This window comes from Babylonia areolata, chromosome 26 (assembly GCF_041734735.1).
Source record: "Babylonia areolata isolate BAREFJ2019XMU chromosome 26, ASM4173473v1, whole genome shotgun sequence".
Classification (NCBI taxonomy): domain Eukaryota; kingdom Metazoa; phylum Mollusca; class Gastropoda; order Neogastropoda; family Buccinidae; genus Babylonia; species Babylonia areolata.
Genome location: NC_134901.1, coordinates 32,712,433 through 32,729,809, shown reverse-complemented (window position 1 = coordinate 32,729,809; position 17,377 = coordinate 32,712,433). Strand labels below are relative to the sequence as shown.

The following is a 17,377-nucleotide window of genomic DNA, read 5'->3' as shown; positions in this document are numbered from 1 at the left end:
CCACAGGCTCTTCAAATACAACAAAAATCCATAGTAACTGTCGACATGTTAAAGCCACACACACACACACACACACACACACGCGCGCATGCATGCATGCATGCATGGCACACACACACATACACACACATACACGCATAACTGGAAAGGTCTTTTTGTGTGGCCTCCATCCTCCTCTTTCTTCCCACTGTTTTCTCAGTTCTTCCTTTTAATTGACTTGGTTTTTTTTTATGCGGGGCCTCTGTACCCCACTTTTTTCCGTTTATTTTCTCTCCCTTTTTTCTTCTCAATAGAAAATTAAACGTAGTCTTCACTCACATGCATCATCATAAACAGCTATCGCTCATTTTTGACTCACTTGTGTAAACAAAGTGAGTCTATGTTATAACCCGGTGTTCAATACTCTCTCTCTCTCTCTCTCTGTTGTGACCTTGAACATTGCCATTTTCTCTGGAAATACTTTGTCTGCCATTACCAAATTTGACATAGTACGCAAAAACAAACAAACAAAAAAAACACACAACCCCCCAAAAAAAAACCTTCAGTCATACCAATTTTAGGTTGTAAGTCTCAAATCAAACCGTATTTCCGTATCATTAACGGTTTATTTCGTTGATATTCATTCTGAAAAAGAAAGAAAAAAAAAATATCTAAAAACCGCTTCCCACTGAGTTTCTAGAAGGAAGGTTGTGTTTGGTAAGAATCGACATGACTTCGTTTTTCTCGTTCACATTTAAAAGGAAAGAAATACAAATTCTGGACAGAAAACATTCTGTGATACTAGCTACAACATCGACGTATTTACTGCATGTAAATATTCTAAAGTGGACACTAAAGTAACTGGAATGAACGTAAAAGAAACAAGAGGCAAAGCCTTGAAGGCTCACTTGTGCTTCGTGCTTTATCCAGTAAAGAAATCTTAAGGAGAAAAAAAAAGAGATTTAAAAATCGTTGAAAAGTGCTCTGTATTAGATATATAAGAAAGTCATGCGAGCGGGATCGAACCAAGCATGTTCAGTTCTGATGCAAGCAGATTAATCCCGAATGCTGCATCACATTTCACGGCAAATGACCAAATATAAAACTTAAAGCAATGTTGACGTTTTCCTTTTCGTGGGATGAATTGATGTCATTGTAGTGGACGTAATGACGCCGTTTAAATCATGTTTTTTGTGTTTTATTATATCTCGATTATTTATTTTATTTCGGCGGTAAAGGAGACGTTGCCATCTCCTTCAAGCACATTGCAGTACACTGTAGATCTCTAGATCTGCACAAACCAGTCCACAACAGGCTGGAACTATGAAAGAAACGACCGATTCATTTTTTCTTTTATGTTCATTCCAGTTAATTCAGTGTCCACTTTAGAATATTTATATGCAGTAAACACGTCGATTGTGTAGTTAGTTTCACTGTAGCCCTTGCTACTGGTACCATGTAACCCAGTACTACCTGCCGCATGTAAAGTCTCCCAGCGACGGACCAGGCGGAGGAGGAAACCTTTCCCAACGGCTGTGAAGGCGGAGGAGGATGACCAAAGGGCAGGGGGAGCTCTTATCTTTGGCTGGAAGTCCCCATAGGAGATGGAGCTCCGAAGAAAAAACCTGCATCTGCCGAGGCCGTCCTACACGTGGCAGTATCTGCACCTGTGGGACTGTGAGCGTCGGTAGGCGAGAGAGTGGGGAAGGGACTGCACAACTCCTCCTCACTAAAAAAAAAGTCACCTATGCTGGTCAGGCAACCAGGCTAATGTCGGAACGACGAGCTAGCCCTTCAACACCCAGCTTTTCCAATCCCTGCAGTGATGGAGAAGTGGTAACGGGGGCAGGCAGAGGATGCTGCTGGCAGTTCCTAGTCACGACTCTGCACGCAGGCGGCTGTGGGGTGATGGTCGTCCGCCGTAGACTGGGGCAGATGCGGCGCCCGTATCCTCCCACAGTGTCAGAGCAGCCCTTTTTAGGGACAGCACTGCTCTCCCCACATGGGGAAGGGGAGGTAAAAGGATCCCTAAACAAAGCCTGCCTCACCTAGTACCTAGTAGGAAACCCCACCTATTTGGACATCCAACAATAGCGGTTGAAAAAAGAAGAAAAGAACCAGGAGTCATGCCCTGACTCTGGGTGCCTGGAATGTTCGCACCCTCTTAGAGACGACAGACCAGAAAGACGCACAGCGCTCATTGCTAGATTGCTTGATCGCTACCAGGTGGATATAGCAGCCCTGAGCGAAACCAGGTTTGCGGGTGAAACCCAGCTGGAGGAAGTTGGAGGGGGCTACACCTTCTACTGCATTGGGAAGCCAGATGGCACCCCAAGAACCTCAGGCGTGGACTTTGCCAAACGAACCAAACTTGCACGACAGCTTGATGGCCTTCCACGTGGGATAAACGACAGGCTGATGATCCTGCGTCTGAAGCTGTCCAAGGATCGCTTCGCCACAGTCATCAGCTGCTATGCCCCGATGATGACCAACCCTGATGACATCAAAGAAGCTTTCTATGAGGAGCTCAGCCGCACCATTTCAGCGGTAGACAGAAAGGACAGGCTGATCATCCTTCGGGATTTCAATGCCCACGTCGGCGTGGACTTCTCCTCGTGGCCAAAAGTCCTAGCACGGCACTGGCAAGTGCAACTCCAACGGACTGCTTTTGCTCTCGCTCTAAGCGCAGCATGGACTGACCATTACCAACACCCTCTTCCAACAAGCGGACAAGTACAAGAACACATGGATGCACCCCCGCTCCAAGCAGTGGCACATGCTGGACTATGTGATTGTCCGGCAGAGGGACAGAGGTGATGTTTCCATTACACGCTGCATGAGAGGAGCAGTCTGTTGGTCGGACCATCGCCTGGTACACAGCAAGATGAACATCAGACTTGCACGCAAGCTCCAACCAGCCAAGCAAAAAACCCCTAGGAAGCTGAACATCCACCGCCTCCCTATCACCAAGGACGTGCTGCAGAAGCAAATCCAAGTAGCTCTCCAAGCATCGACTGATGTAGAAGAGGTATGGAGCACCTTTAGAGATGCTGTGTACACAGCAGCAGCTGACACACTCAGCTTTGTACAGAGGAGCCACAAAGACTGGTTTGACGAGAACAACTCTGGAATCTCCAAGCTCCTGAACACACTGCATATACGGCATCAGGATCACATTTCCGATAAAGACTGCCATAGGAAGGAGAACCAGTTCTTGCAAACCAAGCAACTTGTACAGAAGAGGCTGCGTGAGATGAAGAACACCTGGTGGGAGAGAAAGTCCGAAGATCTGCAGTCCGCTGCTGATGCTCACGACATGAAGACCTTATCCGTATCAGACGAGGCAACTGCAGCCCTCCCACAGCTACCAGTCAGTGACTCGCTAGCTGCCCCTCCCACCAAGGTCGAGACCCAGAAGGTCCTGAAGCTGACAACGTCAGGAAAAGCACCAGGAGCAGATGGAATCCAGGCTGACATCTACAAGTATGGAGGTGAGGTGCTGACAGACAAGCTGACCGCCCTTTTCCAGTCTATCTGGGAGAGAGGGGAGGTCCCCCAGGATTTCAAGGATGCTTCTATTGTCCACATTTACAAACGGAAGGGAGACAAAACATCCTGCGATAACCACCGTGGAATCTCTCTCCTCTGCATCGCCGGCAAGATCTTCGCCCGCATCATACTGAACAGACTGGTTGATCATGTCTCCAGCAGTCATCCCTGAAGCACAGTGTGGCTTCCACTCAGGCAGGGGAACATATGACATGGTGTTTGCCGTACGCCAGATGCAAGAGAAGTGTCGTGAGCAGAACAAGGAGCTCCACATGGTCTTTGTAGACCTGACTAAGGCCTTCGACACAGTGAACCGCCGTGGTCTGTGGAAGATCCTCCTAAAGTTCGGCTGCCCAGCTGATTGCGTCTTTCCACGATGGCATGCAGGCTAGAGTACAGGAAAATACTGACATGTCGGATCCGTTTCCTGTGGTAAATGGAGTGAAGCAGGGCTGCGTCCTGGCATCCACACTGTTCTCCATTCTCTTCTCTGCCATGCTGATTGACGCCTTCCAAGACTGTGACCGGGGCATCTACATTCAGTTTCGCACAGATGGCAAACTTTTCAACTTGCGGCGACTCCACACCAGGTCCAGGGTGTTTGAGGCGCTGTTGAGAGAATTCCTTTTCGCTGATGACTGCGCGCTTGCTGCACACACCCATGAGGACATGCAGTTCATTATGGACAGGTTCTCAACCTCCTGCAGACGCTTTGGACTCACCATCAGCCTCAGCAAGACCGAGTCCATGTACCAACCAGCTAGCTCACAGAATGCCGATGCCTCCCCCCCCCACCTGCAATCAAGATAGATGACACAGAGATCAAGTCAGTCGACAAGTTTTGCTACCTGGGCAGCACCCTATGCAGCAACGGAGCCCTTGACGCAGAAGTGACGCTGCGCATCGCCAAGGCCAGCTCCGCCTTTGGCAGACTCAACAACAGGCTGTGGAACAACAACGTATCAGGCTCAGCACCAAAATCAAAACCTACAGAGCTGTTGTGCTGACCACCTTGTTGTACTGCTGTGAAACATGGACGACGTATCGCCGTCACATTCAACAACTTGAGCAGTTTCACCAGAGATGCCTACGAAATATCCTCTGCATAAAGTGGCAAGACAGGGTCTCCAACCTCCAGGTCCTAGAGAGGAGCGGCATGCCCAACATCAAAAGCCTGCTGATCCAGTGCCAGCTACGCTGGACAGGACACGTTGTCCACATGACAGACAGCAGGATCCCGAAGATGCTTTTGTATGGCCAGCTGAAGGAAGGCCACCGTGAACTTGGAAGACCCTGCAAGCGCTTCAAGGACACCTTGAAGACAATAATAATAATAATGGATACTTATATAGCACACTATCCAGAAATCTGCTCTAGGTGCTTTACAAAAACGCTTTGTTAACATAAAACATTAAATCTATGTTACATAGACACACCAAAATATGACTACACACACACACACACACACACACACACACACGCACGACAAACCTCAAAGCCTGTGACATAGACATCGCTTCCTGGGAAACTGATGCCCTTGACCGCTCTCGCTGGAGGATGCTGTGCTCTAGTGGCATAAAGACGTTTGAAAACGAGAGAACGCTGGTCATTAAGGAGAAGCGTGAGCGAAGGAAGCAGGGCTCAACTTCTGGAGACTTTTTCCCTTGCAACACCTGTGGGAAGTGCTGCGCATCCAGAATCGGCCTCTTCTCCCACAGTTATGACACACACCGACAGATAAACCTGCCTGCCTACTCATCTGTCGGACCGACGGGAGACTCCCTCAAGTGTTCTGTCCAGAATTTGTGTTTCTTTCCATTTAATTGTTAACAAGTAACACGAGGTCATGTCGTCTTCGAAAACAGCCTACCTTCTAGTCAGCCAAACCCAGTAGAAAGCAGTTGTTTTGTTTTTTTTAATAGAATTTTCGGATTTTGGAACACATCTCAACAAAATAAACCGTTAATGATTCGGAAAAAACGGCTTAATTCGGGAGACTTACAACTGTTATTGGTATGACTGTGAAGAGATTTTTTTCATACTATGTTTAAGCCAATTTTGGTATTGGCAAAGTATTTCCAGAGAAAATGGCAATGTTAAAGTTTACCACGGACACACACACACACATACACACGCACACACTGACAGACAGACAGACAGACACACTTACAACCAAACACCGGGATGAAACGTGGACTCACTTTGTTTACACAAGTGAGTCAAAAATGAATCGATCGTTTCTTTCAGCCCGTTGTAGACTGGTTCGTGCAGATCAAGAGATCTACCATGTGTTGCAATGTACTTGAAGTGATGGCAACGTCTCCTTTACCCCAATACAATGACGTTTATCTGTAGCACGAAGAAGAAATGTCAGGCAAATGACGTCAGATGCGGCGCAGCATTGGGGATTAGTCAGCTTGTTTCGGAACAGAAACATGGTTCGATCCCGCTCACGTGCCTTATGTTTTCTTTTCTTTCTTTTTTCTCCCAAGCTTATTTTATGTATCATATTCAATGCAGAACACTTTTTAACGATTTTTAAAAATCTCTTTCTTTCTCCTCATTATTCCTTTACTGGATAAAACGCGAAGTACAAGTGAGTCTTGAAGGGTTTGCCTCTTGTTTCCATTGTTGGGCGCAACAATTGCCCCAGTACACGTGTCTCTCAGGATGCGATCAAGGAATGTTTAGAAACTGTGTACAGTTGTCTTGGTTTATTGTTGCTCTGGTGTGTTGATGCTTCCATTCTTGGCGATAATATGCCAGTACAGAGATTACCACCTGTTACACACAGCTGGTAATTTCTGCAGGGTTTATTATTGCTCTAGTCCGAGTTGTACAACCTGTGTTCTTTTCTTAATACACATTCTTTCTCACCCTCAACATCCACCCGCACATCTCAACCCTCCCTCTCTCTCTATCTCTCTCCTCCTCCGCCCTCTCCCTCTCCTCTGCCGCCCTTTCTGTGTGTGTGTGTCTGTGTCTGTGTGCGAATTTGTGTGCGTGTGTGTGTGCGTCTGTAGACTGAAAGGTATTATCGATTTTTACCATCTTGCTGAGTTTTGTTTCTTTTCCAGTCTTTTGATAATAATGATACTACTACTACTACTACTACTACTAATAATAATGATAATAATAATAATGGATAGCACATTATCTAGAATATATGCTCTAGGTGCTTTACAAAACTTTGGTTTACATAACACATTACATCAGTTTTACGCACACACATCAAAATGCGACAAACAACCCCCGCACCCCCCCCCCCTCTCTCTCTCTCTCTCACACACACACACACAATGCATACATACATTTTAACATATATATGTACATAGCAGCTGCCCTCCGCACATACACACACATAGACACACACAAACACACATATGCACAAACAGACGCACACACAGAGCCACACAGACATGTGCAAGCGCACACAAACAGACACGCACGCGCGCGTGAGCGCACGCGTGAATACGTGAATAGCTGATAGTCTGTGCGATCAGAAACAGCAACCAGTGGAGAAACTGAAGGAGAAGAGTTATTCTGAATTCGTTGAAGTCTGTCGAACAGATATTTGGGATGGTCGGCCAAAAGAGAATTGCAGTTATCCAATCTTGAGAGAACAAAAGCGCATACAAGTGTGGTTTTAGCTGAGGGTCAGTGGCGGATGGAATTGATCCTACGCAGTTCAAGACAGGCAACTTTACAGATATTCGAAATGTTCTGTTGGAAGGAATGAGACTGATCTAGGATTCACCAAGACAACGAACACAAGGAAAGTGAAGCATGCTGTGCTACTGATCAGAACAGAGTCAGGAAAGGAAGGGTGTTGACGAAATAGGTTATCAAAAATTCAGTCTTATCATCATTTTGTTGCAGCAGACACAGGAGCCGCATAGAGCACGAAAAGAACGGGACATAGGACGGACTCTGTGGGACACCATATTTCAAGGCAGATACACTAGAGTATCTACCATTTACACACACATTCTATGTACGATCTGACAGGTAAGATGTGATCCATGCCAGTGCAGTGTCATGAATAACAAAGGAAGATTTAAATTTGTTCAAGAGGATAGAGTGGTCAATAGTGTTAAAGGCTGCTAACAAGTCTAAAACAGCGAGAACAGATATCTTATCATCACCAAGTCCAGAAAGCAAATCATTGACTATTTCAAGAAGAGCCGTTTCACAGCTATGACCACGTCTATAAGCTGACTGGTGAGAATCAAGTAAATGGTTTTTATTCCAGATGAGTTAAGAACTGAGACAATACAATATTTTCTAGCAATTTGATAAACATGACAGATTTGAGACACGTCGTGGTTGTTGAGAAAAAGTGTGTGTGTCTGTGTGTGCGCGCGCGCGCGCGTGCGTGTATGTGTGTGTGTGTGTGTGCGTGTGTAGATGTGTAGATTGAAAGGTCTTTTCAATTTTTACCATCTTGCTGAGTTTTGTTTCTGTACCGATGTTTTGTGGTTGTCGAGAAAAAGACAGTGTACCACAGACATACACATCCACACCCACACACAACACTCATCTCATACACATGCATTCACGGCACACACACACACACACACTCTCTCTCTCTCTGTGTTGAACACACGCAGACGCACACACACAAACATATGCACACAATACAGACTCGCGCACCTACATACACATACAATCACACACACACATACACAAATACGTACACGTGCATGCACACGCACATAACACACACACACACACACACACACACACACACACACACACACACAGAGAGAGAGAGAGAGAGAGAGAGAGAGAAACAAATTCTATCATGCTCTGCACTTCTCAGACTCTTAATACCATCAACAAACTCTTTCCATAAGTAATAAAACATGTAAAGTAACTTTTAGACAAAAGTCCAAAACATCATTTGTGCACGACTTCCATAATGGAACTTTTAATTCTTTCGCCAATCACACGCACACACACACACACACACACACACACACACACACACACGCACGCACGCACATGCACGCACGCACACACACACACACACACACACACACACACACACAGGTGTGTCACCTGGCGCTGGTGCTGATACTGCCGTTCCTGTGGATGTGGAGCATGCGGTTGATCGTGGTAACATCATGCACCTTGGACTTCTTGTCGTTGACGAAGTAGATGTCCGGCATCCACACGCTGTCCAGCAGCTTGATGTCCACCTCCAACCGATCCAGCACCTCGTCGTCTGGTCGGCCACCACACGTCATCACAACAGAATGAATGAATGTCTTATCCATTACAGGCCATGGCCGTTAGCTGAGCGTTCTGAGTGGTGTGTGATAGGGTAGTCGTTAACACAAACAACCGAGAGAGAGAGAGAGAGAGAGAGAGACGGACACGGACATTGTTTTATTGCCATTGACAATCCTATCCTTTTGCAAGGGGGACAATGTATGAACAAAAGAATAACGACGGTTTACAGAGAAATTGACACATTGCTGAGAGTTAAAAGAAAATCAACGACAAACAACAACAACAACAAAATGATAAAATATAACATATTGTTGAGATTAAAAAGGAAAATAAAAGAGCTCGACCATCCAGCTTTCTACAAAGTCATTCAGAATTATAAACTGTCGAACTGGTATCTGGGTAACAGTGGTTTTTTTTCGATAACTGTAAGGCTCCCGAATATAATTTCTTTTCCCGACAATCCCAAGCTAGGGCGATAAATTTCGCTAGTGATCTCATTCTTATTTCATTATCTATCAAAAGCGTACTGATAAGGTTCATGTTCTCTAAGTTTTCATCGTTGAAAATTAAGCATTTCTTTCGAATTTCTTCATAATACTTACCCATAAAAAGGACATGAGTTTCATCTTCAACTGAAACACCACACACAGGACAAGGGGACCGTACGGACGTGTCAGTAGAGAACCTTTTTTTTGTTGTTAGCATTTAGGTCTAAAGTTGTAAGTCTGAATCGAACTTAGCTTGTTCTGTGCCATTTATTACTTATTACTTTAATGTATTTTTCTGTCTGAAAAATGTTTTTAAAAGAGAGGAACCAATTGTATTTTTCTGACTCTTCAATGTGGGCATGCCAATCCTGTTTGTACGAATTAATTAATCTGTCTTTATATTCTGCGAGAAATATTCGATCATTGCCAACACCCTGACACATCCAGACAATCCCAAAGCCCTGTGTGGTTAAAACATTCTTTACAAAAAAAAGCCCAATTTTCTTTCACATAACCTAACTGATTTAGCATCATTTCATAAGCTTGTCTGCTTATTCTTGTCAGTGGGAGCTGTATTAATCTAAGCCAGTATCTAATACATTTGATCTTTGTTTTTGTATGCAGTGGGTATCGACCAGTTTCACCATATGACATTTTATTGGACGAAAGCAAAAGCACCAAAAGGAAGCGTTTACTTGCATATGTAAGAACTTTTCTCATTTCTTGATTATCGTACAGTCCCCAGATTTCTGCACCATATGTTAGAATTGGTTCAATTTGTGAGTCAAATAGTTTCCAGAATATGAGGGAGAGAGACGGTGGGTAGAGAGAGAATCAACGAATGAATGGATTAATTCTATAAACTCTGTGTGGAAACCTATATGCCTCCAATCTAGTGAATTTCAGCCATAGTGGATACAGTGTAATAGACAGTTTACATAAATAGGCTATCTGTTAGTTTCTTCATAGATAAAATACTTGGGTGTACAGGTTTCTACCCCTAAAAATTTCATCGGAGTAAATAAACATAGCTTTTTTACACTGACGGCATGAATCGTCAAGGTTGCACAGTTCTGTGCCATACTGAACGACAGGCTGGGTTAGGGGCTCAAACAGGCTCAGTAATAAATCTAAATGGTTATTTTTGAACAGATTCTTTTTTTTTCTTTTTATCACACCCAGCACAGCTTTCTTTGCTAAACCCACAAGATCATTACATGCTTTTGTTAAACTAATTTTCTTTGAGAATGTTATATCCCACCTAAGTATTCGGATGCATGGCAGCATTGCTATGCGTCCATTTTTCTCTTTCTGCTAAATAACCACCGTGGAGATATTACTTAATTATAACATCCAGCTTAGTCTGAACTATGAATTAATCTGAACTTTGGACTCGTCCATACGGGCTGTTTCCCTTCCCAGCAGGCCTTGCATTAACGAACTTACCGATGCAAACAAATGTCTGTCTCTGCTCAACGTAGGCTCAATGTGATGATGACACCGAAGAATGAGTAATCATTAAAATCACCATTTCTGTATTGCTTTGATTCAAGTTAACTTTAAGTCCAAGGGAAAAAAAACTGCCCGCTGCAAATTATTCAATTGTGTTTGCAGTCCCACAATGGTCTCTGACAACAGTCCAGCATCATCTGCAAAACAAAAAGCTGAAAATAATTAACTGTAAAACAACAACAACAAGGGGAAAAAAAGCAGAAAAAAAAACCAAAAACCGCCTGTTCGCCATTTTCAATAACTTCTACTGCAAGATCATTTACAGAGAAGCATAATTGGGCTTCTTACACCACCCGGCTTAACACCATATGTACATCTAGTACAATCAGTCATATTCTAATTTTAATATTGTTGTACATGATTTTAATACGATGATGTAACTCACCTTTTATTCCGTTTTTCCCTAATATTGCCCTCCCAAATTTCCAGTAAATAGAATCGAAAACTTTTTCGAAATCAATAGATGCAACATCAAACTTCCTGTTCATAGAAAATTGTTTCCAATTTGTGTTTGTGTGTGTCTTGTAGCCAACAGTGTAAATATAAATCAATAATTGAATAGTTTCTTTTGAATCCGGCTTGATGTTCACCGTTTTTGTTATTTTCTTCAACCAACTCTGTAAGCGTTGATTAATGAACGCACTGTAGATTTTACTGCTTACATCACTTAACGCAATACCCCTGTCATTATCAGGCTAGATCACTCTTGTTGTTCAAAGGAAGCACACCTGTCCGGGTTTCCGGAAAAATGCTTTTTTGAAATAAAGCATTAAAAATACAACAAAGAAGTCTACAGTATGATAACGCTTGTTTTAATAGTTCTCCAATTATTCCATCTGGACCAGCAGCTTTTTGTTTTTGTTTTTATTTTCATAAATGCAAGTAGAATTTCTTCTTTTAGTATTAGTTGATTTAAGTAATTAGCTGCATCTTCAACATCTAGTTCTTCAAATGTCTCTTTTTCAAGTAGCTTTTTAAAGTGTAAAAACCAGGCATCAACGGTTACATTATTGTCTCTCTCTCTATATATATATATTTCTTCTTAAATGAAAATTTGTTTACGTTTCCTACCCTTTTTTTTATCCTTTAACTTAATATAACAATAAAAACTGATCCAGGAAACATTACGAAACTCTGTGCTTTCACAGATATTTTCTATCTGCGAGCAATGCAGAAAACGTTTTTGGTCATCAGCTCGTTGTGCTTGACACACAGTCCTGAAAAGTCTTCGTAATTGTGTCCTTGCCTTTCTTGCATTCTATATCGTATCAGTCGTGTTTTTATGTTGTTGTATGTTTGTTTGATGTTGTTGATGTTGTTTTTCTCGCTACATGCTCTAATTTGTTTAATCAAACATTCAACATCCTGTTTGATACAACTGTCAAAAAGTGGACAAGGTTTCGTTTATATTACGACCCCGGTTGGGGATTCACTGCGAAACAAAATGGAAAAACAGTTAGGGAAGAGACTGCTGCCTACAAAGTCACAACCTCCAGCCTAACGATGGAAGTTGAAGCTATGACACATGCCCTCCAGTGGCTATCGTCCATCCATACGCCCGGAAACCAACATGCCATGATTCTAACAGACTCAATGAACCTCAAACAGAAAATTGAAAACGGAATGGGAAGCCCAGAGTGGCATAAGGCATTGCGCAACTTTCAGATTAAAAAACTCACATGGTCATACTGCCCAGGACATGCAGGTGTTAAGGGAAATGAGCGAGCTGACAGACTTGTTGGTAACGCAACACCAACGAGCGGCCTACATCTAGGAAAACCGGAAATCCTCAGAAAAGTCAAAGAATATCAAAAAGAACAGGTACAAGGCCATCACACCATCGATCGCCTCAAAGAAATAAAAGCAGAGAGAGGGAGTGGCCGTAAGTCTAAAATGAAAGGTAGAGCACGTTGCTTTGCAAATCAAACAAATATCGGCATCATTTCCAAACCAACATTGGGCAAACTTCTTCAAAACGGAACAGAGTCTCTGTGGGCTTTTCTAAATACAATAGACTGGGCAACACACTAGACGCCACGTTCTTGGCATCAGAGATCTTTTCCCATCCCTCATGCGGCCAATCAGTGGCAGCCTCTGTGCGTGTGTGTATGTGTGTGTTTGTGTGCATGTGTGGGTCTGTATTTTTGAGTGCGTTTGTGCATGCGCGAGAGTGTAAGTGTACACAAGTGTCAGTAGAGTTCTGTGCACGTGCGTGCGTGCGTGCGTGCGTTCGTGCGTGTGTATGTGTGTGTGTGTGTGTGTGTGTGTGTGTGAAGGGGAGGTGGAGGTGCGGGGGGAGGTGGGGTAGAGGATGAGGTATGTGAGTGTATGCATGCCTACACTGTGGGAGCAACAGGATATTGGAACGTATATATATATATTATATATATATATATATATATATCTTTGTATATATGTGTGTGGAGATATGGGCATATGTGTGTGTGCTTGTACAAGTAAGTGTTCATCTGTGTGTGTGTGTGTGTGTGTGTGTGTGTGTGTGTGCCGTGGAAGCTGTGATACGTAGACTAGAAATGAGTGTGTGGAGGAGAGGGGTAGAGGAGGTGCAGGGTAATGTGTGTGGTGTATGTGTGTGTGTTGGAGCTCATGTACGTTTATATGTATTTGACTGTGCTTTCATATCTGTGAAACTGCATTTTCGGTGCATATCTGTTATGCATGTGTGGGTGTATATGTGAATGTGTGTCTTCATGTTTTACATCTATTTGCTTATTTATCATCATTGTTATCTTATTTATTTATTTATTATTGTTATTATTATTATTTTTTTTTTTACATCATAGTTATTATTTATTATTTATTTATTTATTTGTGTAAGCTTATCTATTATTTATTCACCTTTTTTTCCCCTCAAGGCCTGACTAAGCGCGTTGGGTTACGCTGCTGGTCAGGCATCTGCTTGGCAGATGTGGTGTAGCGTATATGGATTTGTCCGAACGCAGTGACGCCTCCTTGAGCTACTGAAACTGAAACTTACGATCGATTAGACATAGGCTAGCTCCAACGTTCTGCTAGTTTCATTAATTAAAGATATTTGCCCTTTGTCACTTGTCAATACATCTTGTCTGTTACTTGTTAGTTTTCAGATATTTTCATTCAACATTTTCCTCTGAAAAATAAGAGAGAGACAGCGAGAGCGAGAGCAAGAGCGAGAGAGAGAGAGAGAGAGAGAGAGAGAGAGAGAGATGTTGATGTCTTCACCAGCAATGCTATGTTCCCCCACGGTGAGATTGTCAGTGTCATGGTCAGCATGAGTGGCCAGCAGTTTGTCATGCCATTCTAACCTCTTGTCCGTCCACTGGACCCGCAGGAAGACGGTCACGGAGTAGTCCTGCAGGCACAGCACACCCACTGTCAGTGTCATCGGCAGCGTCACACGATCAGAGTCATAGAGTCACAGTAACAGCCAAAGAGTGCCCCAGAACTATTTCTGGCATTTTGATGTATTGATTAAAACTCACACACACACACACACACACACACACACACACACACACACACACACAGAGACACACACACACACATATATATATACAACTGTATACACACACAGATATATACATGCATACATACACATATCTTTACATTATGTAGCCAAGTGCGCCTTAGCTCCCCTACATACACACAGTGACAGTAGCAGACGACAGTTTCACATTTATTGCGTGCATCTAATGACGTAGTCACTTCACTTCACTTGTCCCTTAGTCTGGATGACCGATGGGGCACCACAGATAACCTGTCAACCACATTCCTACGTCCTCCTACCCGCATGCTACCTGATAGGCCTTCCTAAAAGCGTCGCCAGTTGAAACGGCAATGGCGGTCAAAAAAACTGAAAGTCCACAATCAAATCTTCCGTAAACAAATAAAGTCAAACATATGATCTCATCATAGAGGACAAACTTCTTTTCATCTCACGTTCTCGATGCCACATCCCCAAATCTCTTTATTCTATCATATCAAATCTTCTTGGTGTTGCAAAAGACTCATCTTTCTACACTTTATCTGAATTCCCCAATGTCTTCTCCTCTTTCTTTTTCGACAAAATCCAAAATATTCGTACTAATGCCTTTCCAACCTGCTCATCCTGATCCTCAATTCAACTCTCCATTCCTTAAATCCATTGACTGAAACAGAAGTCCATGAAATCCTGAAAGAAATGACAATAAAATCCTGTGAGCTCGATCCTATACCAGCCTCTGTCTTTTCCCAGTGTGTCTCACAGCTTCTTCCTACAATCACCAATATTGTCAACTTATCCCTTCTCACTGGAACGTTTCCACCCACTTTCAAAACTGCAATCGTCCAGCCTCGTCTGAAGAAACCCAACCTTGATGTAAACATTTTGAGAATATCGACCAGTTTCTAATCTTCCTTTCCTGTCTAAACTCCTTGAAAAATCTGTCATGATGCAGCTCAACAACCACCTTTGTTTCAACAATCTCCTTCACCCTTTTCAGTCTGCCTATCGTTCTGACCACAGCACCGAAACCACTCTTCTCCACATCCTGAATAATCTACTGCTAGCGTCCGACTCAGGAAAATTTTCCCTTCTCTCTCTTCTCGACTTGTCTGCCGCCTTTGACACGATAGACCAATCAATCCTTCTTTCCCGTCTTCATTTTACATTTGGTATCAACGGCACTGTTCTCAACTGGTCAAATCTTATCTCAGTGATCGATTCCAGTCTGTCGTCGTTGATAATTTCCAGTCTGAACCCGTTAAAATCGAACACGGAGTCCCACAGGGATCTATTGAAGGCCCAGTGCTCTTTACACTATACACTGCTCCTCTCGCTGAAATTATCAACCACAATAATGACAGTCATTATTCTTATGCTGATGACACTCAGCTTCAGAAGAGTGAAACCACTGAAAACTCTTCCTCGCTCTTGCAAGAAACATCTTACTGCTTCCTTGACATTCAAAACTGGATGACTCTAAATAAGTTACAACTGAACGCAGACAAAACTGAAGCAATGATCATAGGAACGAAACAAAAACCCTCTTCCACCAAAACTGACACGATCAAACTCAGCAGTACAACCATTCCTCTTTCCAGCTCAGTCAGGAACCTCGGTGTTGTCCTTGACAACACACTGTCCATGGAAAAAATTATCAGTCAGACATGTCAATCCTGCTACTATCAATTGCGGTGCATCAGTTCCATTCGGAAATATCTGTCCACCTACGCAACATCTAGACTTGTTGTTTCTCTCATTCTCTCTCGCCTTGACTACTGTAACTCTCTATTGTCTGGTTTGCCTGCTTCATCCATTTGTCCTTTCAACGCATACAAAACTCTGCCGACCGACTCGTCCCCAGAAAGAAAAGATCTGAGCACATCACTCGTCTTTTGCAACATCTCCACTGGCTCCCTGTCTCACACAGAATAAAGTATAAGATCAGCACGCTATGTTATAAACGTATTCACAAATCTGCTCCTGCCTATCTCTGTGGCTGCCTTCACCTCTACACTCCATCTCGCTCACTACGATAGGCTTCGGATCCAGTCTGTTTATGCATACCCAGATTCAAACACTCCACTGTTGGCCGCCGTTCTTTCTCTGAACCTTGCATTTGGAATGAACTTCCTCTTTTGCTTCTTCATAGGGCCCGATGGCTTGCTTGATTCTGCTTCTCACTTCCTCGTTGGTTATGGGATATCTGTACATGATGCCCAAGAGGTTTCAAAAGCATCTCATTTCTATGGCCTGTGTCCTCTTTTCTAACACTGCCGTGAGGGTCCACGTTTCACATGCGTACGGGAAGATCGAGATGACCAAGGAACGCATTAGTCTGATCTTGGAGCTGAGTGCAATGTTCTTATCATTCCACATGGTCTTCAGCTCAGTCAGCGCCCCAGTTGTTTGGGCGATCCTGGACAGTATTTCTTGTTTTGATCCTTCATCAGTCACAATTGACCCTACGTACTTGAAGCTCTGCACGGTCTCTAGTTTCTGGCGATTAATTCTTATGTCTGAGCTGATACCCTTGGTGTTGTTGGTCATCAGCTTGGTTTTCTCTGCATTGATCTCCATGCCATATGCCTTTGATGCCTTGTCCAAGCATTCTACCACCTAACAAGCTCCTCTTCTTTTCTTGCTTGAGCATCAATGTTATTGGAAAAAGGCAAGTTTGTGATAGTTCTGCCTCCAGTGCTTACTGATCCATCATAGTCTTCTAAGGCGTCAGTCAAGATTCTCCCAAGGAAGATGTTAAAGCGAGAGGGCGAGGGCAGGCAGCCTTGTCTGACTCCAAGTGTTGTCCTGAACCATTGTGCTATACTGCCGTTGTAGCATACTGTGCTGGTGGCTTTGTTGTAGAGGCTCTCTGATCTTCATCAAGTTGGCGTTGATGTTATACTTCATCGTGGACCAGAGGGCTGCATGCCATATCCTATCAAAAGCTTTCTTAAAGACTACGAACACATGGAAGAGATCCTGTTGGTGTTGCAGGTGCCTCTCACACAGTATCCTCTGGTTGAAGATCTGTTCAGTTGTACTGTGTCCTTTTCTGAAACCTGCTTGTTCCTCAGCTATGATCTTTTTCTGCTTGCGGCTTTAGCCTGTTCAGTAACATTTTCAGCACAAC

The 17,377-nt window shown here is 43.5% G+C and overlaps 1 protein-coding gene across 1 annotated transcript in view; it reads right to left on the bottom strand.

Annotated features, from left to right (window-relative positions):
• Positions 1–17,377, bottom strand: part of LOC143300529 (glycine receptor subunit alpha-2-like) — a 59,665-nt gene that overhangs the window by 11,575 nt on the left and 30,713 nt on the right. The window contains exons 6-7 of the mRNA XM_076614267.1: positions 13,986–14,115; positions 8,590–8,755 (exon numbers count right to left, since the gene is read on the bottom strand). Of these exons, the coding sequence (XP_076470382.1) occupies positions 8,590–8,755; positions 13,986–14,115 (296 nt within the window). The remainder of the gene's footprint in view (positions 1–8,589; positions 8,756–13,985; positions 14,116–17,377) is intronic.